Below are 27928 nucleotides of genomic sequence, written 5' to 3'. Positions count from 1 at the left end.
TTGCATTATGGGACTTGAGTGTTTTACCGGCACCATGAGTGAGAGTGGTGTGTGTATGAGTGACCATCCTCACAGTGTCGGCTGTTCTGTGGTTCTGTGCTGTAAAATAAATGGTGGTCACAATGTTGACACCATCTGATTAGCATGACCTGCGTGTACGCTTCTTCCTGCAAGCATTTGGGGTGGTGCAATGTAATGGATACAAGTTATCTCTGGAATCAAAACTGCCAGTCATCTACTTGGTTCTGCTCCCACCCAAATCACTACAATATATATCCTTCTAACATTTCTTACTATTATCAAACATTTTTGTAAAAGCGCCAATGAGCCGCAAGGGGGCGCTCAAAGAGCCACATGCGGCTCCGGAGCCGCAGGTTGCCGACCCCCGCACTAGACGGACCATCCATCAAAACAAATCAGGCAACCATAAAACCAACCCCAAATGTCAAGCAATCCCATCACCAAAAACAATCCCTACATGCCGTCCAACTGTTTTTACCTGTAAAACATATCCTGCCTCGCAATAGAAAGTGACAGTAGAGCCCAGTTTATAGTCAGATCCCAGCCTGGTCCCGTTCAGAACCACCCCCGGGTCGAAACAGGACTCCCTTAGCTTAGCTGTAAAGCAAAACAGCAGATACTAGTAAGAGGGTGATGCAAAGAAAGCATGACAGGCACATAGGAGTAATAGATGAAATTAATATTAACTAAGTTCTTTGCTGTAATCAAACAAGGCAGGCAAAGCACTGGTCTTTTTAAGCGTCTGTTTTACTTAGTAGCTGTTATCCAGATCAAGTAGGAACGCTTGGTTCCCTTTTCAGGTGTGTAGTACGATGCAAACTTTAGCGTGTGGATTAGAAATTCAACTTTTATTTTCCAGATTATTTCCAAAGCTAGTAAAAATTTATGGATTTGATGAGAGATGTGTGGTGAGACTAATAATCCCAAACATATCTATCTGCTGTAGCCTAAAATGACCACTGTAATACTCTGTACACAAACACACCTGTACAGTTTAGTTCTATAAAAAACATGTAATTCTTGCAGACAGCTCACACTGTGAGTTATGCTGCCGACTGCTAAGGTTTACTTTTTGATTTTTTTTTTTTTTCCGAAGCACTTCAGAATCAGTTCCATCAGTATTCAGCTAACATTCAGCATAGGGAAAGGCACTGTTTGTAGACTATTTTACCTTTGTATTCCAGGTGAAAACCAGTGTAAGAGACAGAGCCATCACTGCGGAAAGCTAAAAGCATTGTGTTTGAGCTGCTCTCTATCCGCTCAGGGAGTTTGCTGTCCTGGAAGCTTCCAATGAGAGGGCTGTTGCTATCTGGGCCGTCGTAAATGTACAGGAAGTCGTAGTTTGGTTCAATGTTAAAACTAGATGGAGACAAAAAAGAGAGATAAGTCAGCAAAAATGATGACGTATATAATAATTAGGACACAGATATTGTTACATTGTGCTCACTTCTTTCACAATGTGCAGGATTTGAGGGCTTAAACAAAATAAAATTCAGTTCTACACACTGACACCCCCCTACTAACTCTTTAAATGTCAGCTATGAACTTTCGCCTGCAGCATACCTGTAGGAAAGGTCGTAGACTGCTTGATGAGCCCATAGAGCTTTATATTTTCTTTTGGTCACCTGCACAGGTTTGCCCAAATTTTGCACACAGACAGCTCGTATCAATTTTGAGAATTGTTGGCGTGGTCACAAATGTAGACACCGTCACATCGTCCAATCAGAGCCGCTGCTGTGTACAGCCAGCGGTGGCATAATCCCTGGCTGTCACTGGACTGCCACCATGCAACCTCGAAATGTGCCTGGGCGTGCACTGACCAATGACAAATGCTGTCGTTCACCCACCTGCTGAATTGGTTGAAAAACTTGCATTTAGGTCGTAGCAGAGGGGCATTTTGGGATATGTAACCATAGTTTTAAGGGAACTCTGACTAAGGCTTAAACTAATTAAAGAGAAGATCATCTATGTTTTCCATTTGCAACATTTTTAAGAAGCTCCCTCAACAGAAAGCATTGTAACGGTAAAATATTACCTGATAAAGGCCAGTGACAGGACGTAGTCAGCGTTGACAGCAATGAGCCAGTCACAGTCCTTGGAGTGAGGGTAGGGATGTGGGTAATTAGGGGAGAGTATAAATCCATTGGAGCCAGTAAGGTTTCCTCCACACGGAGCTTTGACGACAACACAGAGGAGAGCATTTTAATGGATGATAAAAGGTCAGCCAGTCATCGTTTTCAGAAGATTGCGTTCAAAAATGCAGCATCAGTGTAGACAAATAGGATACACATGATCTCTTTTACACAGCACTTTTATAATGGGTGTGTCCTTGAGTCAGTTCAGCAAACCCAGCTTTTCTGCCGCATGTACTCTTGTCCCTGCAGGATATGTAAAATATATTGAAATTGGACTTTTCACCTATACAGACAGGAGGACTGGGCTGCCAGTAGTATCTGTTATCCACTTGTATGCAGGTTATTTTGTCATCCCCCTGGAGCTCATATCCAGGGTCGCACTGAAAAGAGACCGAATCCCCCGGCTCACGGCCGTCTCCACTACGGCTGCCATTCATTGGTACGCCTGGGTCCCTACAGGCTGTAGCGACTGAGCCTACATGGAAAGGAGACAGAGACAAAGTGGAGAATGTCGAAGAAAGAGGAGAGCAATTACAAAAATCAAGGTCACACAAGATATTTATGGCTTCTGGACCCAAGCCCACCACCTAACCTTACATGATAACAGCCATGATGCTAGTAACTTTTTACAGAGCTCTGTTGTTACGTATCCTGTAGGTCACATGATATTATCCATTAAAAATGATACAGTAGATACTCAACTGCATTTTTCCTTATTTTTATGATTTTTGAAAGCAGTGTTCCATTTTTACCTGGGCATACATATATAAAAATGTTTAGCTTGCCATAATATACTTCAAATAAAATGTTCTTGTCTTAACATGATCAAAACTTTTCCTAAAAACCCATCTATATAACACTGCCCATGTGTTCTGCCCTGCAGTTCATCATCATTCCACTAGGGGCAGTAGAAAAGTCTTTTCTGCTCATTTCAAAATGGCTGCCTCCATGAAATCTTTTGGCAGGAAAAGTTTTGCTAATTTTCAAAACTTTTTGATGAGCATAGCTCATCTAGTGTAACTATTTTTTAATGACTACTTATTGTATTGAAATAATGCAAAATTTGCTAAAAATAAATTATTTATAAAACTTTAACATGTTAAAAATGTGTGGATCAATTTTGAGACAAAGGGTAAAAAAGGTGTTTTTTCCAGAAAACGCATGTTAGTATTTTTCAAATTCAAATTCAACTTAATTTTATTTATAAAACACTTTTCATATAAACAAATACATATCAAAGTGCTGTACATATAGAAACAAACAACACAGACCTCTTGGTATAAAAAAGGAAAACAACCCCCTTATATCCATATCTATATACTGTATATGTATGTACATACACAAACTCATGCACACACACATAAATATATATACATATATATACACATACACACACAAGTACACATACAGACACATATATGAAGATTTTTGCATCTTAAATTGTTGTAAGTAGAAACTTACCAAATGATCCAATGGATCATAATTGATGTAATCTATACCTCATGAAAAAATGACTTGGCATTGTTTTTTGTAGATTAGATAAAAGGATTTAAAAAAACTTCTTAATTAGAAAATATACTTTTGCAGGGTTAAATGTATGTAGAGTCTTTTTTTAAAAAATGGATGAATTATTTTTATGACTGAAGTATTTTTAAATATAATTTTAAATATTTGACTTTTGACTCTGATTGATGCGCATTTAGTCTGATTAGTTAAAGTTTGGCAATAGAGCAGCAGTGTATTCATACGGATGAGTTCAGATTGTTCTTTTGTATATATTTCTGATAGTTTTGACAGATATGTTTGCTTTTGTATATTGGCTAAAAGAATGGATCCCATTTTTTTTAAACTAGGAAAATAGTAATAGTAACAGTAAAATCTTGCCAATGTCATTAAATAAAATGTATTTTTTTTTGGACAAAATTCAGTTTTTAATTTTTCTTGAACTTCTTTTACCGAAAACAAAATACATATTTATTAATTACCTATAACTAGCCTTTCATAGAAATAGTGAACAGTAGAAATGTCATGTTGCAGTTATGAAAAAGTTAAGTATTGTAAAAGCATTAAATATAATTCTTAAGTTTAGTAATACAAACAAATTGATATTTTCAATGTCTAATTATTTGGTTGATGAGGAAAAAAAAAAATCCCACAGATGTCAATCATAATATTTTCAGGTATCACTTACTTGAGAACTGAATAGCAAATCCAGACTTGCTGATGTAAAAGTCAGTCTCAAACTGAACTGTCACTGTGTTCAGAGTAGAGTGGATTCCTTCTGGCAGCAAAGATCCGCTGAGCTCTGCCAGAGGCATTTCATTCTCAGGTGGCCCATCCCAAACCTTCAGCATGTCGTGGCTGGCTTCTGTGTCAAAGGCTAGAAACTGAAGGCTGCCATTAAGACAGAAAAAGAAAAAGTCAGCATCTTCGTCTATTTCAATCTTAAGCGTTAGTCACAAACACCCGAAGGGCAGTTTACCCATACAAGTTCTACATTTTTGGGGGGTTATCTAGGCCCGTGGAGGGTTGTAGAGCGGAGACGCTACATCTTAAAGGGAGCAAAAATGTATCTTGAAGCTCCATTGAGGCTCGATCGACCTAATTAAGGAAAGTCATGAACATGGAATGTACGATTGTCATGCGTGGGGGGATGTGTCATGTGTCACAAACAGGCAGACAGCTGCTTCCATGTGCAGCAGGTTTATTAGTTCAGAACAAGAACTAAGCACAGCTAAAAGTTCACAAAGCTGAAGCAGGGTCAGACAGGCAGAAGTCAATCACGAGCATGGGATTATCTAGGAAGAGGCTGGAGTTATCAGGCAAAGGTCAGGGCAGGCAGGAGGCAATCAGAGATAAAGCAGGGTCAGAAACAGAAGATCAGATCCAGATAGAAACGCTCGGTAATGCAAGCAGAGTGGCACAAACAATACTTTGCACTGAGTGAGGTTCTGTGCAGTGCTTAAGTGTCCTGTGGGTGATTGGCAAATGAGAGACAGCTGAGCAGCATTCAGGAACTGTGTGTTGGGGTTGATGGGGGATGTAGTGCAGTCAGTATTCTGGAGATAGCTCGCACCGGTAACCAGAAGAGGCGACAGATTCTTGACAGCACCTTGATACCTCTATTTTTGTTGTTAATTTAGCTTTTGCTGCAGTTGTACAACTATGACGCAAAGCTATGCAATTGATCTAGCTTGATGTATGCGCCATGACGGTCCAACTTTGAGTGGAAACACCTGTTTTTCCTGGACCGTACCATACCACTTAGTGGAAACAAGGCGTTAGTGGTCTTCCGTATGGGCCACCTGCATGCCCCATACAGCCTGTATCCACCCGTAAGGGCAGTTGTGACAAAGACTTTAAGTGTATACTGCAATACTTTCTTATAAAAGTAATTTATACATTATACTAATGAATATTTATTTTCTAAAATAGAGAAATATAGTTGAGTATGTTTAAGGACAGACAGTGATTATTAGGTTTGTTCACAATAAATATAGTCTAAATGTGTTATTTTGCTGATTTAATTTTATTTACACACAATTCTTGAAAATGAAATGAATGGTTCAACTATGGTAACAACTTGAAAGACCAACTTTACCTCACAATATTTCCTGAATCCACGTCAATGGTCCAGGTGCAGCGAAGATTGTTGTCATAAGGAAATGGGTATCCAGGGGAGAGAATCCGCCCTGAAGATTCACCTTTAAACTGTCCTCCGCACTCCGCTGCAGTCAGAAAACACACAATATATATGGAAACATACTGTTTATTATGAAAAAAAATCCATCTCTCCTTGTGTTTTATTTTATATAAGCTCAAACATGACATTATACACTCATCACCGAAGCTCCACAAAAAGCCAATTGATGGGAGGGCACTTCAGTGTGTTCGTGAGGCATGACAAGTCAGCCATTTATCTGTCGGTGGCAATTGTTTATCAAAGCAATCAGATCCAGCAGGTTTTCCTCTGTGGCCACTGCGCAGTGATTAAACGATCATCACGGAGACAAATGGACTAAAAAAGAAGCCAACATCCATCCTCCACGTCTCGCTGTCGTTCTCGCTCCCTCACACCCACAAGATGAAGTGCTGAGCGGAAGAGAGAAGTTGAGGAAGAAGAAACAAAGTGCTGATCTTGCATTCCTCCCTGAAGAAATCACCTTATATTATGGAACTAGAAAAAAAAAAAAAAAAAAAACCTTCCCATCTCACTTTGTCTCTTTCAGTTATATATTTTCACAGTCTTCATTCCTCCTTTGCCTCTCTCCCTCTGCAAGTTCCTCCTCCCTCAGGCTCCCTCATCTCCTGAATACATTATCTTGGGGATACACAAAGAGTTGGGATGGAGAGATCCGTGAAGCAGATGGTAAAAAAAAAGTGGGAAAAGTGAAAGAACCAAAGGGGGCAAAGAAAGAAAAGACTGAGAAATAATAACACAAAATATAATATTAAGACTCGGGGTTAGATGAGGTCATAGTGTCACTTCTAAAATATATAGTCAGAATTTTAGCCTGTGCTTTTATGAGCCTTTTATTATTAATACAGAGAAAGAGGAAGAAGGGGAGACTTATTAAGCTGAATCCAAAATCACAAGGTTGAGAGGTAGGACTGAATAAAAAACCTCTTCAGAACTTTATCCTGGCTGGTAAACTGTTGCTTCAAGTTGTGTGAGGTTTTTCCAGCACTTTTATCTGGGATTAGTTAGAGTACATGTACAAAAGTACATCATGTACATGTACACAAGTACATCATGTTGTGCAATAAACAGAGTAGGAAAAGTGAATTCTAGAACATGCACTTAGCCCATGGACTTCACACTGGACAAACAAGGAGAGGGGTCTTCTTTTATTTCTTTTGTACTGTTTGCTAGCCCATGTCTGCCACCTACAGTTGGAAAATGTGTTGGAAATGTCAAAGCGGTGAAAATCTTGCTCCAGACTATTTCTTTCACAGGTCTATTCCGATATATGACAGACTTGGTGTCATTTTGTAAGTAGAGCGCAAAAACAGTCATAGAAACTTGCTTAGCTGTGCATGAACACAAAAGTTTTGAATGGGAATCGCGACACATGCATTTACAAAGACTTTTCATTGGAAGTGGTCACTTGAACGCGCGTTATCGAGGGCAGTGGTGTTAACGTAGTTTTAGTCACATGCAAGTATTCGGGAGTTGACCTGTAGAGGTACTGCGGATATTTAGTCCAGACTCATAGAGGGTCGTAGACATGAGTTTCTTGTAGTTTCCTTGTGGCTTGTCCTCTTAAGGGACATCATGAAAATGGAACGTACCATTTTTGTGTATGTGGTAAATGTATTGTCAAGTATTTTTAAAGTGTAACCAAACAAAGTAAATCAATTTATTGTGGCTGTTGAACTCTATAAATTGGGCTTTAAAAGTGCTTACAATTAGATCTTGCCAAATTTTTAACAATTTAAAAAAAATGTTTGATTGCGGAAATTATGGTCTAAAACCGTCAATGTGCTGCCCCCTACAGGCTGAAACAAGGTATTACAGTTGCATTTTTTCATTGGTCAAGTGGTGTAAGTCCCACATCATATCAAAAGTTTTCATGTCATCAGCCCCAGTATAAAAGTCCCGCAAATCTTTGAACACTAACCGAAGGTGGAGCTCACCCCGCCAACGCGAAGAGCGGCAGACCTCACTTTGTAGTGCTAATGCAGAGAGCGGTGGAGGTCGTTTGCTCACTAAATCAGCGCTTGGGAAGCTGGCTGGGCGGCAAAGAGAGAGGTTGTGGGATAATAGGGAGGCAGCCTTCTTGGGCCTCATCAAGACAAAAATAAAAAGATCCTTTAGTTGCCCCAAGCTAACCTCACCGTCACTGTCGGTCACAGATCCAGACCACACATCCCCCACTCAGCCTGCCTCCCTTAGCCCCGCCCCCCTTTCTTTTTTGCATTTTTCAAATTTAGGCTGAGAGTTGAGTCAGCCTATAACTGTCCTGTTGTGTAGGATAATCGAAGTTACATGAACTTCTGACGTGTGACTGATGCAGTCTAACGTTGCCCTCACTCTGCACTCTAGCTATAAGTCCTTACTCACCATGCAAATGCTCCACCCACGTGTTGTGAACACTTGAACAGTACAGGCCAATTGTGTGAGGTTTGGGACGATTGAAAATGAAAGGCAACAACCTTTCACCCACAGAACAAGTTTGCATTTTTGCTCAATGGTTCTCTGAGGTCTACGATCTTTTTTCTAGTGAACTACCTGTGTGCCCCATATAGATTTGCCCATATCCACCCGTAAAGGCAGTTGTGACTAAGACACTGTTTAATTAAAGCTGATTGATGTGTTTTGCCTCAAAAAACGATAAGCAACAAGCAGAATGTGTGAAAGGACAAGGGTAATTAATTGTATTGGAATTACAATGTCAATGCTGTTTTGGAGATGATCCTTACAGCACAGCATATCCAGGATATGCAGATCGGATACAGTTAGAGAAGAAATTAGCAAAATATATATATATATATATATATATATAAAACACCATGTTAAGTTACTACAGCAAAACTGGAGTTGTGTTGTTGTGTGTAACTCCTGGAGGCCTACATTCTCTGCAAAGCCGAGCAATATTGATTTGGGGGGATCATTTTTTCCCAACCCGGGTGTGATAATCTTCTGCCAATTTGTAGCCTCGGAGAATTAATTAAAAATGCAGCGTAATAAATGAATTCCTGAAAATGTGTCAATACTCAGAGGAGACCTGCTTCCCACTGTGTTTTATTGCTTTCATTAAGTGGCCGTGGCTTTTATTAATTAGGATGTAGCAAAAAACCAAATCGATTCATATTCATCCCGAGGCCATTTCTTGCTGTAGGGCTGGCTGCTCTGGTGACATAAACAAATGTTAATGACAAGCACGTGTAGAAGAACATGTCTGTAAGTCAGAAAGACCACTTCAAAATGGATCATTTGGTCAGAGGGACTCTGGGGGGATTTCATTCCTAATAAATTGGCATTTCATAGATACTTTAACACCACTGCTGTGTTTGTGATATCCTGAGAAAATAAAATAGGTAATTAAGCAGGAAATTGGGCGCCCATCTGTTTTCCTTCCATTTTACTGCAAGAACATCCTGTAAACTGACACTGGCCATAAAAAAGAAGCAAGTTTATACTGTATCACAAAGCAGAACCGAGCACTGCAATTCATGTTGCCCTTTCTAAGGCATGCGTGTTTGATCCAACCTAAAAACTGCACATAAAAGCAAACGGCTTCATGAAAGCCACCCTTTAATTGTTAGCTATTTCATTATCTTGCATTTACATACACTTGTGTGGATGGACTCGCATATGGCAGCTTGGTCAGGTCACATTTGAATGCAGAGAGTAAGTTTTAGGCCTTTTTACTCATCTCTTCTCTGGCAGATTTCCGTGCTCCGGGCTGTGACCTACATCTGCATCCTGCTGGGTAAAGGCTTAATGACTAGAAAGTATACATTTACATGATGGAGGGATGATAAGGAGATAAAACTCCAATCTTTAATCCACTTTGAACTTCTGTGGCTGGAATATAGATCCTGTGAGGAAATCGTTACTTCAAACTTTCTTTTTCGTAGTTTTGAGGCTCTATTTGATGGTTAATTGAGAAAACTGCAGTTTTTTTTTGTTTTTTGTGTTTAACAAAAGCATCCTTTTAGCATGTTTGTCCATGTTACCATAGAAACCAGTTCTAGGAGAGTTACCATGCCTTCGGGGGATTAGAATTTGCACACATTAAAAAATGAAGCAAAGTAAAAATGTGTTGATGTGTCACAACTTTGATATTAGACTACTCTGATTGATCAGTAGCCGAGCAGTCTGGGGGACAGTTGGTAGAGGGTCACACAGAGAAAAAGACACGCCTACATTTTTTTCTGATTCTTGAGAAAGTTTATTTTCGAAAACGTCACCGTATTTGACTCATTCTTGATGCACGTCAAGTCGTTCGGTCACATGTCAAGCGCTATTTAAAAACCTCCAAGCTAGCACTGTTAGAAAAAACAAATATATTTGAAAACTTTCTGAATACTGGAAGCTTTGAAAAAAGGTTGACTGGTGTGGAGGCACTAAAACGCGAATACCCAGGATAATTAGATACTGATGATTTAAGAAACTCAACTTAAAAGCATAGACTGCATTTTCTGTGTTAAAAGGCACACTAAGAAATATAAATATGAATATATGCCAACACAATGAATGCGTAGCGGTGTTGGACTGTTTGTTTTACGTGTAATTAACAAGGTTGGAAGATAGCCTGGTCACAGTAACACTTATTTTAGCGGTATCTCCACTTCTCCACACCCAGGGAGTAGATTTTCTCCCTGTTTGAATAGAGAATACAGAAACTTTGGTGTCTAGTGTTTTAAAAACTTTTATTTAGACATTTTTATATTAATTATTCTGGCATTTCTGCTGAAAAAAGTGAGAAAATGTCAAGTTTTCACCAGATATTATTCACAATCTAAGTTCAAAGAGGCTGATAAGAAAACTCTGATGAACTAGCATTCTAGCAGCATTTAAATGCATCACTCTCACATCAGATTTGTGAGGTTTTGTGTGTGCGTAACAAGCGATTCGTGAGCAATTTTCAAAGATTTTTGTGTGTAGTTAGATTCCAGCTGCTGTAATTTTAACTTGTGGATGTGTAAATTTTAATTTGCATTTTTTTTAATTTTGCAATTTTTTTACTCACAAAATGTGTTACATGAGTTACAAATCAAGAATTAGGCATGCACAAATCAAAAGGAACGCACTAATCAAAAAATATGCACACATCAATCCAAAGTTACGCACAAATCAAGAATTATGCACGCACAAATCCAAAGTAACGCACTTATCAAAAATGATTCACACAAAAATCGAAAGTAACGCACAAATCCACATTTATACACAAATCAAAAATTACACACGCACAAAATCAAAGTAACGCACAACTGAAGAAATAAGCGTGCAATAATCGGGTTGAGTCTATTTCCTCTACATGGGCATCCGTCTTTTTTTATGCTACTAAAAGGTTGGGAACTAGCATAATCATAGAAATGTTTTATCAGTATCAGTCTTTGCTTTACGTTTTACTAACAAGGTTGGAAGTTAGCATAATCGCACTACTGTTGTTTAATCGGTATCAGTTTTTTTATGCGTGTTGCAAAGAATGATGGGAGAAAAAGGTGTAGCGAATATGCTAACGGGGTTAACGCCTTTAACGTGGCTAATGTGTAGCGTGTTGTAAACAAGTTCTAGACAAACAGTGGATATAGTTGTTAAAGGCTGACTGATGGACTCATTTTTGACTCTTGTCTCCCTTAATATGTCTAATATAAGACATAGGTTGGAAAATAGTCCATCCACTGATGATACGCCTTATAAATTGGTACATGTGTGGAAAATAAAGTACTTTTCCTTCCTTTTCAGTGTTGTTATAGAACATTTTTAAATGCTGCAAACATACTGTGTGTCTATATGTTTTGTGTGCAAAACGCTTTGGGGAGGAATCAGACAAAACGTACCAATACAAGAAGGCAGCGGGTTGTCCCAGGCTCTCCTTTCACCCGTCATGCACTTCAGGACAGAAGCTCCATGTAAAGTGTATCCAGGCTCACATCTGTATGTAATGCTGCTCCCAGAGAAATGACCTTGGTCGCTGACTTTGAAGCCGAACTGTGGAACGCCTGGGTCCTCACAATGAGACAGCTCAAAACCTAGAAAGGGAGAGAAAAAAACGAAAGATCGTCAGAGTGTGGATTTTTTTTTTTAAACGCTCACAAAAGACCATTTAAGACCTTCAGGAGATTAGTTTTATGTAGATGCACAACAACTTTCCCTTAATAACTGGCACACTCAAATATTCTGCTTATGAGCTTGCTCATATCACAGAAGCTCTCATCCTGGTGTATTAAAACCCCAAAAAGATACATGAGACATCCCCTTATTAAGAGGGATAGTGGAGCATGTATACACTTGATCCAATTTAATGTTGTTTATTCACAGTCTGCCTGAGCTCAGTTTCCATGGTAATACTGCATATTTGGTTAGTTCACAGTTTTAGAGCGTGACATGTGAATAGTTTCATAAATAAGCTTACAAACCGTAACCCGAATTTGATGTATGACATTACCTAACTGACGGGGGACGCCAGAATTTGAGCTATTTCCCGCCAGACTGATAAAGGTGCATGTCAAAATTCCTAAAAATGGATATTTGGAAAGTTGCACTTTTATCATAGAGTAACATTAACGCATCTGTCATCAATGTTTTTGATTGTGTCAAAGAAGAATGCATTTTTCATACTAGAAAAGTTTTTCTGGATTGCGTCCTTCATCCTCCACGACTGACATAAGTCAAATAAATCATATTCAAAATGCGGTCTCAGACACGTGAAGTGTAATAAATCTGTAAGAAAAGAGAAACTCACTTGAGTAGACTAGCTTGAATCCTTCTCCAGTACTTTCTGCATCACTATAAAATTCCAGCCAGAGATGGTTTGATGTGGAAATCAGTGTCAACCCCAACATCGATGAGCCGGTAAACGCCCCGAGAACCTGGGCTGTGTTGTCTTTACCGTCATAAATCTGTAATAACCCAAGACATTGAAAGAATCAACCTTATGCTTTCTTTTTTTGAGAATAAAAAATAAGATATATAAGAAAAAAAGGGGGAGAAACATATGGGAGGATATGTGTATACCTTGAGAATATCCCCCTGGGCGAGATGAAAGGTTCTGGCAGATATGTTAATACCTTTTCCAGCTTGTACCTAAAAAACCCAGATTACATTTACTGATACTTCAAAGACCAAATAATCCATATAGTCCCTTTTAATTATTGTAAAGAAACACATTAGTTACCTGGATGCTGTAGATGCACTCGTGGTTGTTTTCGTAGTTCATTGGGTAGTTTGGTGATAGCATTATTCCTTCATTATTTATAACTGAAGAACCGCACTCAGCTGGAGACAGTCAAAAACAAAAAACTTTGCTTAAGTTTACTTTAAATAAAAATACTATTTATTTTACCTCATGTCAAGAAAAAGCTGTAAGGAAGGACACGAGAACAATCAGAAAAGAACAAACACCTCTAAGGAGCGCTGTAAAGCATGTTTTTATATATGAGAGTAATTCAATAATCCCTTGAAACAGCTGAGCTGCCAACTCTTTACTCCTGTTGGGAACAAATTCCGAAGATAATTTACCAAAAGATATCCACTCTCTGCACTCCGCACACCTGCTTTTTACCTCCAAAAAAATCCATCATGTCCCCACCCTCCTTTTTTCCTCCTCACTTCAGCCCACTCTCCCGCTGCTCGATGCCTGTACTTATGTAATAGTCATATTATAGCTGTCATATCATCAATAAATCACTCTGCTATAGTTTCCATTTAGAAAATTACCTCCCCACTCTCTCCCTTTTTTCCGATTTAATTCCCTCACAATCGCCCTTTCTCTCTTCCACTCCATGAAAAGTGCTTTTTTCATAGTCGTCGGCTTCCATCAAGATTCCCCTTTTCCGTTCAGTGTTTTCTCCTCTTTTTTCTTTCCCTCTGTATTTTCTTTTTCAAATTATTTCCCTTTAAAGCTTTTTACTCTCACTTTCATAAATTAACAAAAGAAAAACCTGTAAAACTTTTAATTTGAAAAAGAAAATTAAAGTATAGTATTTTTCACACTGCAACAAAAACAAAAACTATAATCTGGAGCGCCGTATATATAGATTAATTCTTGTGCTTAATGATGTTGAAACGATTTTGAGAGGTGCTCTGTCAAAGTGTTGGTAGTTTTTTTTTTTAAGACGGGCAAACAAGGACACGTTTGGACGTTATTGCGAGCATGCTAACTCGGCTAACGTGTAGTGCTGTCAGACTGTGGATATGTTTGGATTCCCTCCCTGCCTCCTAAGTGCTAAAAATCTATTTAGTACAGGACTATCTATTGGCCTGGATTTTAAAAGCAACTTAAGGCGCTTTACTGACTCCTCAGTTTTTTTCTTTAAACAGGAAATATGACATTAGAGATTTTCCGAAGTAAAATTCTAGAAAAAAAAATCAATATTTTATGAGGACATTTATAAATCCGCTTTATTCTATCAATGAAAGTTGGAATAGTTTATAAAAAAATACACTGAAATATGTTTTTCCACATGAAAAATCCTTCAAACACGATACGATATGGTCTACATTGGCCAATCATCGATGCGCACTGGTTTTGAGAAATTTTATGAGCGCTGAATTTTGCAAATGTAGGTTTGGACACCCCTACACAATGACAAACACTGTAGTGAGTAGTGAAGAAATTTAGACCTGTTTTTTTCCATTTCATTAACACTTTGGGGGTCAGGCAGGTACAGTAATGTTGGTTAGCGGAAGTCTTTTTTATGTTTAAGTGGCATTATGAAAATGCTAATGTGGCTAACGCTTCTAATGTGGCTAACGTGTAATAGCGTTAAAAAGTGTTTTTAAATGTGTTATTAACAAGGCTGAGAGTTAGCATAGTCGCAATAACAGTTGTTTTAGCAACATCAGTCTGTTTTATTATGTGTTGCCAAGAAGGTTGAGTGTTCCAGGTACTGTGAATATGCTAACGCGGCTAACGTGTAATATTGTCCAACTGTGTTTTTGTTTTTTGTTTTTTTCTTATTACTAACAAGGTTGAGAATTAGCGTTTTCAAATAATGTTTGTTGTAACGGCATCAGTCTGTTTTTTTACGTGTTGTGAACAGGGTTGGGTGCTACAGGTATTATAAATACGGGAATGTTGCTACTACTTCTAATGTGGCTAACACTGCTAACACTTCTGGCTAACATCTAAAAGTGCCGGACTGTGTTTTTTGACATGTTACTAATAAGGTTGGCGGTAAGCTTGACTTCAGTACCTTTAGTGGTATCAGTTTCAGTATCAATTTTTTACATCCTGTAAACAAGGTTGGGAGTTATAGATATTCTGAAAATGCTAACGTGGCTAACACTTCTAAAGTTGCTAATATATGACAGTGTCAAACTGCATTTTTTTTGTTACTAACAAGGTTTGGAGTTAGCAAAGTTAAAATAATGTTTGTTTTAGCAAAATCAGTCTGTTTTTTTCTGTGTTACAAAGAAAGTTGAATGTTAAAGGTTTATGAATAGGGTAACATGGTAACACTTCTATGTGGCTAATGTGTAAAAGTGTCGAACTGTGTTTTTTTTACGAGTTTTTAACAAGATTGGTAGTTAGTTACGTTTGTTTTAGTGGAATCAGTTTGAATTTTTATGTCTTACAAGCAAGGTTGTGAGTTACAGGTATTCTTAATACGCTAACATGGCTAACGCTTCTTATGTGGCTAATGTTTAGCGTGATATAAACAAGTTCTAGAGTTACTGTGAACACAGTTACAGTCTGACTGACTGACGGGCTTTTCTGTTTTGCTTCGCTACATGTATCCTATAGTCCGGTATGCCTTAAACGGTGTATGACATCCATCCATCCATTTTCTTGACCGCTTTGTCCCTTTCGGGGTCGCGGGGGTGCCGGAGCCTATCCCGGCTACTGATGGGCGAAGGCGGGGTACACCCTGGACAGGTCGCCAGTCTGTCACAGGGCGGTGTATGACATAAGTTTGAAAATTGACCATCCATTGATGTTGTACCCCATAATCCAGTGCACTCTTCAGTGCGAAAGATTAGGTAATTGAAAAAGAGTCTCACAAAAGCATAATTACAGTGGATAATGTGGTAATGGTTCTTGGATAAAAAAGCCTCAAGTAAGAGAAAATTGTAGAGAAAACAAGCACTGATGTTTTCTTTCCCCCTTATGTTTAACTACTCTGTGAAGTCATACAAAACAATGCAGCAAACATGTAGGAATTAAGTATAGCTATTTGTGTAACAGGAAACACCACCATTTTATCACACTGATAACAAACAGACAAATGTATACAAAGAGCAAACATCACTAAAGCTAAAAATAAGAGGCCTAATGCTCTGCCTCATAACTCTGGTTTTCTGCACCTGTATATAATTATTTGGGGGTACGACTTCATGTCTCATGGGAGAGTGAAGAATTAGACAGAGTTGTGCTTTTTATTATTATTCCCACATCTGCGCAGAAAATAAAAACCTGTTTGTTTTTGTTTTGCAAAGGTCATCTACTGATTTGCTTTAGTTATATCCTTGAAAGGCAGGTAGGGGGTCTCCAATGGGACACTGTGGTGTTTATGTCTGTTTGTTGCTCTCATAAATAGAATTCATAAGATCAAATTTGAAAACTCCAGTTGCGTTTATCATTTTCTCAACAGATTAATCACATTTTTGTGTATATCTCAGCACCAACTAACTCTCGAAAACTTATATACTAGAATACTGTTTGTCAAATCCGCGTATGACCCACCAAAAGGGTTTTTGGCAAAAGGCTTTTGCTAAGCTGAGCTAAGAATGTCCTATCGATAGGAGAAAATTTGAAAATAAATTGCCAACATTTACTTTGGCTTTTACTTGTCAACTGGATTATTTAAACAACAACAGAGCCAGTTGGAGTCATTTCAGTGCTCAAATGGTTCAATCAATGTCGGTGCTTTTGTGCTGAAAATCCCTTGAATTTACTGAAATACAGTCATGTGATGCCAGACATTGCCTGGGTAGAGATTTTCACTACTGAACAAGAAATATTTTTAACCACTGTTTTTGAGAAATGCGAATGTATTGGATTTCAGATCAAATCAAACCTTGAAATGAAATAAAACATGTTTTTTATTTGTTTATATTCATATGCCAACTATTCTTGCAGAGCTGCTCTGATGACCTTCTTTTGTCTGAACTGCTGAAACACTGATGACCCACATGCGTACTACTATCCTCATTTTTCTTTCAACTCATGCGTATAGTATTTTAACATAAGTTTCATCACATTATTTGGCGATTATTTTGTGCCAAATAATGTAAGATGATTAAATGTACAATTTTATTAACGATTTCTGTCCAATTGTACATTCTAAAAGTAAACAGTCTCACTTTTGCTTTGAAAATATGATTTTTCCAAGTCAATGTCCTTTAACACTATATATCTAACTAAGTTGCATTCTTTGTAACTCTTCAGCAATTTACAAAATTTTACATTTTTTTTTGCTGTTTACAAATTTAACGTAATTCCAGCAAATTCTGAAGAGGAGAAAAACAGTTTTGTGTTAAAATATAACACTTTACATCAAGTGTTTACGTAATCAACTGATTCTGTCACGGAAAAAAGTAGCTTTGTGCCAATATGCAACACTTTACGTTAGAAATGTGTTGGTGCAAAGCTGATATTCAAAGCCACTTTTGTTACCTGAGAATCAGCTAATTCACTCTGATCTCCTGAAAGGTCAAAGAGTTACGGTAGATCAAAGAGCGTATGTTATTCACGAGTTGTCTGCAACAAAGGATTAAGTTCTAGTTAATTTTAAACAACTTTTTAGGTGGCTAAATACAAATCCAGTATGGTCAACTTAAGGGAAAAAAACCCAAAAAAGGAATCTGATTATTACGAACCAACACATCGGGGCAAAGGAGCGCTCCACATTCTTCTTCCACCTCCAAGACAGACTAACTCTGGCGCCCCCTCTAGGCGGTATCCCATATTGCAGGAAAAGGACAAGGTGTCTCCAACCCCAAAAGTATAGCCATTTCTTCGACCAAACTGGGGCATCCCGGGGTCTTCGCATGGCTCCAGGGTATATTCTTCAGAAGGAAATAAGAAAAAAAAAATGAATACAACACGATTAGACCATGTATTGAGTTTTGATAAATAAATAAATGACAGTAAACTGGCAAGTCATGACAAGAATGACCAGTTTTTCGACTCTTTAGCACAATTTCATTTGCAAAGATGGCTAAATTCCTCTTCACTGACAAAAACACAAGAAAGAGATCAACGTTGAGCTGCGTTCACACCAAACATGATTCGCACATCAGGGGCATCCAGTTTTAATGCTAAGTCAATGTACAGGCGTGATCAAAGGTCTTGTAGTGCAATGTGAGTGTTGGACATGCCATGTCGGTCTGGCAGTAGTTGCAGCACATTAAGAATTAAAAAATCTTTGTTGATGCATTACATCAACCAAACAGGGAGTCAGCTTTAGCAAGTGACGTTTTGATCATGTGATCAGTGTCCAAAACCAACATGTAGGACAATATTTTTGTTTGTTTTGGGAGAATATTTAAAATGTCTTCTAACTTTATTCTTTTTTTCTTATTTTTTTCTCTCCTTGGACTAATGCAGCAAATTATCAAACTGGGTCACAGAGACAGAAGTACCGCTGAAAACGCCATCATTCAGAAGCAGCCCCTGCAGTAGATGGTGAACCTCACCGTACTGGGAGTTTCTGAATGATCTCGTGATTCCAAACATGGAGACGTGATTACAGATGCTTTTATAGAGCTCTTCAAAATAAATAAACCTGATCTCTCAACATCATCCATGTATTTTAAGAGAAATACATGCATTTTTGGCAGTAGCTCCTCGTACGTGGGTCAAGTTTATGAACACATTTTTGGTTAAGCAGCAAATTTGACGCATGAAAAAAGTAAACAAAGGGAAAACAATAATAAAATGGATCTCAGTGAACTTGCATAACTGAGAGCTGCAGTGAACAGACTGACTTAGTGTAGTCTGTCCTAAGATGAACTTCTAGTTCGACAGTACTGCAGAATATGTAATCCTTAAGTCGGACGAGACTGATGATACGGTTTGTATTTAAGTGGGTTGCAGAGCACCCTGAGGTGAGCAACTCAAATCTTTTGTGACATATCACATGTGCTTTGTTCAGGGTATCAGCTCATGCCATATGAGAAGCAGTAAAGAATCCCTCTGTGTAGACTCAGATTGAAGAGCTCCTTTACTCCAGAGTCACTGAGAGAGCGTTGCAAGGGTAATTAAGCAGAGGATCTTTTTTTTTTTTCCTGAGTGGCAGATGTACCCTTGAACTTCTCTTAACTCTGCCCCTCTGCATTTCCTCTGCTCCAGAGTGTGATGGCGCGGTAGCACAACACTTTTTCTGCTAAATAATTAAAAATGATGATTTATCAAAATGAAAAAGCAGCAATGCATAGCATTTTTGTGAGGGTAAGTCAGTGCTACATTCCAGTGTTGGTAAGAAGTTCACTGTAGCTCAGGTGAGAGGAGGGAGATACATCATCTTAATTATTAAACATTTTAAATGAACATTTTGATATATTGCAATTGAATTAAATTACAATCTATTTAGTTTGTGTTAGCTTTTCATGTTTTACCAATGTTATTTCATTGACTTTTGAACTTTAGGGGGAAACACAAATTCCTGACGTGACAGAAATTACTTTTAGTGAATTTAATATAATTTTACGATAGAGAGTTAAATAATATTAATACCTGAGAAAGTTATGTTGAAGCCTTCATACGAAATGGAAAAGTCAGAGATGAATCGTAGTTGGGCTTTGAAGTTTCCATAGAGACCCGCATTGATGTTGCTAGGCAACTCGTTGCCAGTCAGACGAGCGAGCGGTTGCAGGAAACTCCCGTTCTCAGTAACCAGGAGGTAGTCATGTTGGTCCTCCAGATGAAAAGAATGGAACTGGAACTGAACTCCTGCTCGGGAAACACACACAGATGTTGGAACATTTGGAAATTGTAAACTATGGGGTAAGATAGGCGTCAAAATGAAGCGTACGCTTATTGACAAAAGTTGTGCACAACATAAAAAAAATTAAGAAAAAATATGAATACATTGGTTATACGTTTCATATGTCTGTTTTAGGTATGGCTTTTATGTGGTTTTATATTTTTCTTTTGCCTTAAATATGAAATTTATTGCTAAGTTAATGAAAAATAAATGCCACGGGGTCACAGCCATATATCAAATCACAAAAAATGTGATAAAGTGAGCATGTGTACTGACTACTACAGAGAACATCTAGATTAAAAGACACCTCAGGTACTGATCTAAAATTGACATGTTTTACACAGCTTTAGTATTTTAGATTACTTTATTAACCTTTTGTGTAGATCATTGGTCACAATAAATCATTAATAACCTTCATGTCGCAGTAGCTACTTCATAAACAAGAGCCAATGTAGTTTAATGAACAAATACAATACAGTAACACAATTGCGCCACATTTAGGGCTTTTGATGAGGCTGAAACAAAACATTCTTGACATATATTAGCAATAAATGCTAGAAAAAGAAAGAAGTTGTGTTATTTTGATTCTAGAGATTTTAAACCACCCCCATGATAGGCTGCTATTTCCTTTAGCCCTGGGCTAGCTTACCTGTTTTTGTTTCATTATTCTCTTATAATCAACCGTTTTTGACAAACATAGACCCTTATTCATTATTTTTACATCAAGTACGTGTGGTGGTATTTTGGAAGCACAAAATGCTAAATGCTGTCCTCAAAATTCTTATCAAGTGTTAATTTGTGGCCACAAATTAGTAAATTGTTTTCACAAAATGCTAATTTGTGTGCACAAAATATGAGCTACAAATAATAATAGCCACTAATTATAAATTTGAGGGAACAAGTTGGTTTTTAAAAGTCATACACAGGGCTCAGTGAAATTACTACCTTTTTACCCGCTGTCTCAGTTTTGATCCACAGATTTTAACATGATGTAACTGTATTATTAAGATTTAATTTGTGACAAATTTAGATTTTTTTTTAATACTGCAGGTTGTCATTTAAAAATATGAATAACAATCGATGAGATATTACAAGTAAAAGGTTTTGAAGATTAACCAAATTTTTCCCGCCAAAGGTGTTTTTGAGATTACATGGAAGCAGCCATTTTGAAATGACCAGCAGGAAAAGGCCTTCTACTGCCCCTAGTGGAGAGGTAATGCACTACAGGGCAGAAAACATAGACCAAGTTATATACATCGGTTTTTAGGGAAAGCTTTGATCATCCTGATGTGATAGGGATCTCAGAAATCTAAAAAAATATGAAATGAATGGTTATATAGGTTTAAAGGTTATTGTTATTGTCAAAATTTTGTGGACTAATTCCCATTACTTCTTGATCTAAAACATTCTACTGGTGCATTGTTTACACGATCAGCTGTTGTTACTTAGAAACAACAAAATTACACTATAAAAGCAACAGAAGATGCTGTTTTTATAATCTGTTATGTGTTTCAAAAGAGTTATGATAAATTAATTTCTCCACTGTTGCATTAATAAAGTTAAATTCTATTCTATTTTTGAGCCTATGTTTCTTGATTATATGGCTGTAACCATGTGAGGTACTTTTGACATTAATATAACGGTAAAATTCAAGACAAAGACAATTCATATATATTTTTGCAAAGTTGTACAGAGTGTATTCATTTGTAGGGGGTGTAGGGAAAACTAATTGGGCAATATATTGGAATATTTCACTTTAGCCACAAAACAAGATCTCGCGAGAACCGACTTGTATTGTTATTAGACATCTACTTCTTCATTTTTATTTGGAATGGAAACTCAAACTCTGTGCTGCCAGTGTCAATATATATCATAATATGTTTTGTATCATAAGACCTGTATCGCGATACACATCGTATCGCCATACTCTTGCCAATACACACCCCTATTAATTTGTGCACAACTGTCTATAAGCTTACATTTAATTTTGACAGTTATCTAACCCCACAGTCAACTCTATAAGAAGTAACTTTCTATTGAACTAAACTTTATTTAAAATAAAATAAATAAATAAATAAAAACAGAAAAAGTACAAGTTCTCAAGATGACCTCATAGAGATAAAAGTTACAACTTTTGTATACAGCAACACCTGATACAAGTTTCAGGTTGTGGCGCAGTTGCAGCAACTAAACTGGCGGGCTCACTGTGCCTATCACTGTCTATTAAGAGGTGTGGATGTGTGTTTGTCGCTTGCCTTTCCCATGGCTGACTTCAACAGTCCAGGTACAGTTGAGAGATGAAGGGTAGCTGTCTGGATAGCCGGGGCTCAAGATAGTTCCCCACGGACCTCTAACATCCCCACCACACAGCGCTGTATAGATTAGGGCAGACAGCGAGGGAGACAGAGGCGGCAGGGAGAGAAAGAAAGATGAGCTGAGGCAGGCTGTGGCAGCAGAGAGAAGGGTCGGATCAGACTGTTGGAAGCTAAAACAAATAATGCTTCCCAGTGGACCTTAAATACCATTTCTATAATACATATATACCAAACACATACCCACACATCGATGCTTAAAGAGGGCGGATGGAAGCGAGGATAAAAAAAATGAGAAGCTCTAAAGGGCATGCATGCCTTGTCCTTTAGAGGATGTTAGACATATATTTTGCATGCATTAAATTAATAAACAGTACATTTTTACATCTTATTAAACAAGATATTGAACAAACTACACTTGACGACTGAATAATGAAAGGAGGGGATTAAGATATTTAAGAAAATAATATTTCTAAGAAGTCATGATGGTAGGTAAAATATATATTTTTTCAAGCTTTATAATTAAAATAACTAATTTAAAACCATTATTATTAGAGTAGTATGCCACTAGCAGCACTGCATCCATGTAGCTTCAGGATTCCAGTAATAATGATTTATTCATTTGCAGATGACACTGATGTTTTTTGCACAGTAGAGAACATGAAGCACTTGTCAGATGTGACCACAACCAAATTATCAAAACTGAATCTATGGTTTAATTAAAATAAATGTATAGTTTTTGGTAATAAAAAGAGCAACACAAAGATAAAATTGGTGATTGAGTAGACAGTAATATGTAGAGTAGTTGGAATTCAATTTTTAAGAATTCCAACTGACCATAAATGTAGTTAGAAAGTCCAAATTAAATACATTACTAAAAATATCAAGGAGTATAGTGATATTAATTAAAGTTGAATATTTCTCAATTACTATGTATATATAATATTATGCTCTAGTACTACCCTATCTCAACTATGGTATAGCACAAAGGATAACTCATTAGGTGGGATTTTAGACTCTTATAACAATTCTTGGGTTATTCATGTTGTGAAATATGTTTGGGTGACTTTTTAGAGAAACACTCTTTTTTGGGTTAAAGTTGTTTCATTTGAACCCAATTCGTGTTCTTTTCCTGAGGTTTTTTTTTTTTTATAATTCAAAAAATGATTACAAAAATTAATCCCCTTTTAACCTCAGAGTTTAATACTAAGAAGTTTTTAAGTGTATGAAAACACCAGCATTATATTCCATAAATTAAAATTACTAAAGGTTACAGATATAATAAAATAGTATACAATTAAAACAATTTATAAAGCTAAAAATAACTATTTCTAGATAACTTTGAAAAACAGTTTCAGGAAAGAGAATATTAAGATAAAAAATTACATCAAACCACTTTGTGCAAGAACAACACTAAAACTGTGTGCATTTCTGTATTTGGGGTAAGGCTGTAGAATAAATTGGAGGAAAGTATCAAAATGATTTTTCTTTTTTTGTGTTTATGTGAAAAATCATTACATGTTGACCTCCTCCAATGAAAATAGTGCTTTTTAACATGTACTTGTAGCATTTTCTCAGTATTTCTTCATTCAAATCATGACGGATCAGGAGCAGATATACTGTAAACCAGCAGTTTGAAAAAGCTCAGGTTTGTGATGTGGCATAGAAAGTCTCCTTTCTCTGCCACAACTCTGATGCATCCACTTGCAGCCAATGCTAGCTAGTGTTAGCTTAGGTTTGTAAGGTGCTAAGCTAACAGGGGAGAGTGTAAACAAAGGGATGATGGGAAGTTAGCAGAGGCTAACCAACTATTCAAAAGTGAATTTCTGAGAAGCTCCTGCTACTCTGCAGATATTAAGTCTTTAAAAACTACTTTTTGATGTTGGCAAAAAATTTAAAGATCCCTGGAACATTTTACAATAGAAAAATAAAGATTTGGAGTGGAACTTTAATATGTAAAAATATATGCTTAAAATATAGTAATATTGGAGGTAAGAATCAATAAAATTAATATTTTACCCACTCCTTTCTTGAGCACTTCATCATTTTTTGTTGTATTATTTTATTTTGTGTTTAAAATTGAAACAGAATTTCAGCACACGGGGTTGAAAAAAGGCAGAGCTGGAGAGACTGCAAATATGTTTGGATACCAACTAATCATCTGGACAATAAGTACAATTTCTGTAACTGTCAAGATCTAAAACTTGGTTGCAAAATTTAGTAGCTGAGGGATGTGCAACCTCTTAACTCTTGCTTTGAATCAGAAAAATATGATATCAAATGCAAATTTCAAGAAAAAACAGACTGGAAAATGATCAGATATGGTCCTCCACCAGCCTGAAACATCTAATGATCTTTTTTTTTCTAAAATAGTACTCAGTAGAGACGTAATAAAACCTCAAAAGACTTCATTTTAAATTTTGGTTCAGTGGTAAAATGGAAAACTTTAAATATATAAACATTATCATGCAGAATAACAGCTGTGCTTGTACAGATATGAAGTGTGAAAACCATGAAGAAATGGCTGGTCCATTCTATGCATTTTAATGCATGTGCACTTTATATAGTGGGGTGTTTCATTTCAGCATTCCTGAGTTGGTGTTATTCTACACTATGGTGGATAGGGTGTCAATTTTTCTTACAAGAGAGGTATAAAATGCCATGGCATTGCCTCAAAAGTGCATGAGCTGAAGGGCAGTAAGAAGGAAAGTTTGTCGAGAAATTCTGCCAAAGTTTCCTGAATATTTTTAAGGTATTCCTCATGAGAAGAAAAGTACCCATTCCACCAACTGCATCCAAGATTACAATCTGCACAAACTTTCTTTTTTTTTTCATTTGACTTTTTTCGGTTTTACACTAACACAGTACAACAGGGAAGCTGGTCCCGCAATTGGGCATCATTAACTTCAACCAGTGTGGCTTGAACAACAACATAAAAAGTGAGGATATAGTGAACAAATACGGTACAAGAAAGAACACAGAAACACATACAACAATTAATAATTGATACCATTCTACCAGGAGGCTCTTTACTTTGAGAGCGTAAGAGATCCCAAACACCACATTTCTATGGCTTTATAGTTATCACTTCTTCTTAAACCTTTTACTTTTCACTTTCTTCAGTTTTGTGTTCATATTTTGTACCAGAATTCCCATGGGTCTGACTTCCTATCAAATGTTTAAGGAAATGTTTTCCAAAAACATGTTTTCATCTGCTCCAACTCACAGTGTTCTTAATCAAGAAATACTCAGAAATGCTAATTTAAGCCAACTTTTCTTTTTATATGTTCTCCATAATGAAAAAAAAAAGCCACACGAACATGTTAACAACACCAAAAATACAATTTTCCTCAGAAAGGGTCTTTAAAAGACAACAAACATCCCATTATATGGGGTAATTCCAAATATGAGTAAATATTCTGTTTGACTGCTTCATGATCTTTTCATTTCCTGTTTAGTGCTATATTACTTAGCTACCATCAAATCTAGTTACATAGCTTACTTTCATCTCTGCAAATGTAGATCATGAACAACATTTGCTGCAGGCAAAGTGTTTCAAGGCCGGCTGACTTTGGTTCTGTCTCGCTTGAATTCGATATGTAACAGCTGTCAATAAAGCCATTTTTTTTCTTGCCACAGCAGTAAATAGAGCCCGTATTTCTATGGGGATATCTGTGTATGTATGTCTAAACAGAGTATAATAGCATGCAGCATGTAAATTCAAGGCAGCGTGCTTGATGTTTATATGCTGAAACTGTTTCCTGGGGGAAAACGACTTGCCGTTCCACAGAGGGCGCGATTCAGAAATGCTTCACAAGTGAATGAACCAATGAGCCAAACTAAGTGAGCCACTACAAAACTAATGCCGCAGCACTGCCTCTCCCTTTCTTCCCACCTTTCCTGCGACATGTTGATTGGACTGAGAGAGACAGCAAGACGAGAGACAGGTACCCCACCCCTCCCACCCCCACCCTCTTGTGTGCCCCCCCGAGCTCCTGATTTGAGAGAGAAGAGAGAGGAGGTGACAGCCAACACAGAGTCTCGTCAACCTTACCTCAAACCTTCCTGTGTTCGTAGTTCACAGGAGAGAGGAGGTGACAGGAGGCATATGGAGAAAGGCACCAAAGGCACACGTGGATGTATACAGAGCGTGCACACAAACACACACACAAAACACAGATCTCTAATCTTCCCCTCAAATCATTGCGCATCAGCCACAGAAGCCTCCACTGCAAATTTTCCCCATCTGTTAGTGTGTGTGTGTAGGTCTACGTGTGTGTGTGTCTGACTGATTCAACCAGTGGTTTTGCCGCAGAGCAACACGTGACTTAACTCCCAGTACAAGGCTGGTGGCTTAGCGTCTCATCTTGTGTCTAATGAAAAACAGGGATCAACCATTTTTTCACTTCGATTATTTTAAAACATTTTTGAAAAGCTTTCTCGCAAAAGCATAAAAATAATTTTCATTCCTTCAAAGCATTCACTGTATTCTCTTTTGAGCAAAGCGACATTTTCGTGATTATCGTAAACTCTTGATGCTACGGCAACAAATACAGCTGCCACCGCGCAGTGGAAACTAATATGAAAACCACGAGCTGCAAAACATGCACCTGAACTGCGCAAAGACATTTTTGAAAACTTTGAGGGATTAAGTAAAACACGCTTTTAAAGTTTGTATGCACCGCTAAAGCTAACAAAACCGCCAACTTTCAATGGAAACAAAAAGAGCCGTGTAACTTCCGGTTGCTATGCCGGAAGTTGCACCCATAATCCATTTTACACGAGAGGCCCCAGGGATAAGGTCAATACAGAGACACGGATTTTGTCTGGGATGACGTCATGACGCACGCGGCGGCATGCGGAGCTTCAGGAATCGAGCTGTTTTACTTCCGGGTAGGGAAAAATTCATGAAATATAACTAATAGTACATAAATAATTTGATTTTTAGTGGTCCAAAGGTAATATATGATCATCAATATGGATATAGTTCACTCTGAAAGGCTTAAGAAAACCATGCCTTTACAGCCTCTGCACCAAACACAAAAATGTAACTGCTAACTTTCGAATACAAATGCCGCCGCGTGGCCACCTGCTCAAGTTGCTGTAAAACTTGCATTTAGGTCTCCACTCATTAGCATTTTGGGATGTGTGACCGTGCCTTAATGTTCATTTTTTATAGGGGAGTAACGATTTATCGAATTAATCGAATTGATTCCTGTATGATCCAACCAGATCTGAGGCAAGTTGTTTTTAGAATCTCAGTTAGAAATCAGTTATGTTGATATTGGAAAGTACCCTTTGATAGGGGTGTAACAGTTCATCGATTTATACCCCTTTCATCCAGTCAGATCAATCAGTCTGAGGTAGTCAATCAAATCGACCTTTACCATTATAAAATCGTTTCAAAATGAAATGTATCGATATTGTAAAATATCATTTGGATTGAGGCATGGTAGATATATTTTATTATAACCTAAAAATGACCGTCACAGTGAACAACATTCATGTGATGGCAGCAAAAAATGATCAATCCATCCTTATAGTCCACTGTGTGGAAACACTGAATTTGCAGACATGTGACCAAACAATGTGGTAGAATGTTCCAATAATGTTCTGTTTGTATTTTCTTGCTGTAGAAAAACAACAGTGGGGTGAACGCTATGAAACTTAAAAGATGACCTGGATTGATTTTAGGTCAGAGAATCAGATATTATGATATGAATCAAATCGTTAAAATGAATTGATCCACTCATAGGTTTTTTAGTTTTAACTTAGCTTTAACTTTTAGATTGAAACATTACTGAGTCATTAAGAACTGTCACTGAAAGAAAGCAAAAAACCTAGGTAGAGATAGTG

General features: G+C 37.4%; 1 protein-coding gene and 1 long non-coding RNA gene across 2 annotated transcripts in view; one reads left to right on the top strand and one right to left on the bottom strand.

Moving 5' to 3' along the window:
- The window catches only part of csmd3b (CUB and Sushi multiple domains 3b), a gene marked incomplete in the record, with an annotated part of 423353 nt that overhangs the window by 80821 nt on the left and 314604 nt on the right, over window positions 1-27928 (bottom strand). The window contains 13 exon segments of the mRNA XM_024295326.2: window positions 500-618; window positions 1193-1380; window positions 2057-2195; window positions 2440-2631; window positions 4348-4550; window positions 5758-5884; window positions 11670-11861; window positions 12575-12731; window positions 12847-12915; window positions 13007-13107; window positions 17653-17841; window positions 19511-19726; window positions 22016-22132. Coding sequence (XP_024151094.1) covers window positions 500-618; window positions 1193-1380; window positions 2057-2195; window positions 2440-2631; window positions 4348-4550; window positions 5758-5884; window positions 11670-11861; window positions 12575-12731; window positions 12847-12915; window positions 13007-13107; window positions 17653-17841; window positions 19511-19726; window positions 22016-22132 — 2009 coding nt within the window.
- Window positions 26991-27928, top strand: part of LOC118599320 — a 1068-nt gene continuing 130 nt past the window's right edge. Inside the window, exon 1 of the long non-coding RNA XR_004948623.1 lies at window positions 26991-27916. This is a non-coding gene — a long non-coding RNA (uncharacterized LOC118599320). The remainder of the gene's footprint in view (window positions 27917-27928) is intronic.

This window comes from Oryzias melastigma, linkage group LG11 (assembly GCF_002922805.2).
Source record: "Oryzias melastigma strain HK-1 linkage group LG11, ASM292280v2, whole genome shotgun sequence".
Classification (NCBI taxonomy): domain Eukaryota; kingdom Metazoa; phylum Chordata; class Actinopteri; order Beloniformes; family Adrianichthyidae; genus Oryzias; species Oryzias melastigma.
The sequence above is the reverse complement of the archived record's forward strand: the minus strand, read 5'-3'. Positions and strand labels throughout refer to the sequence as shown.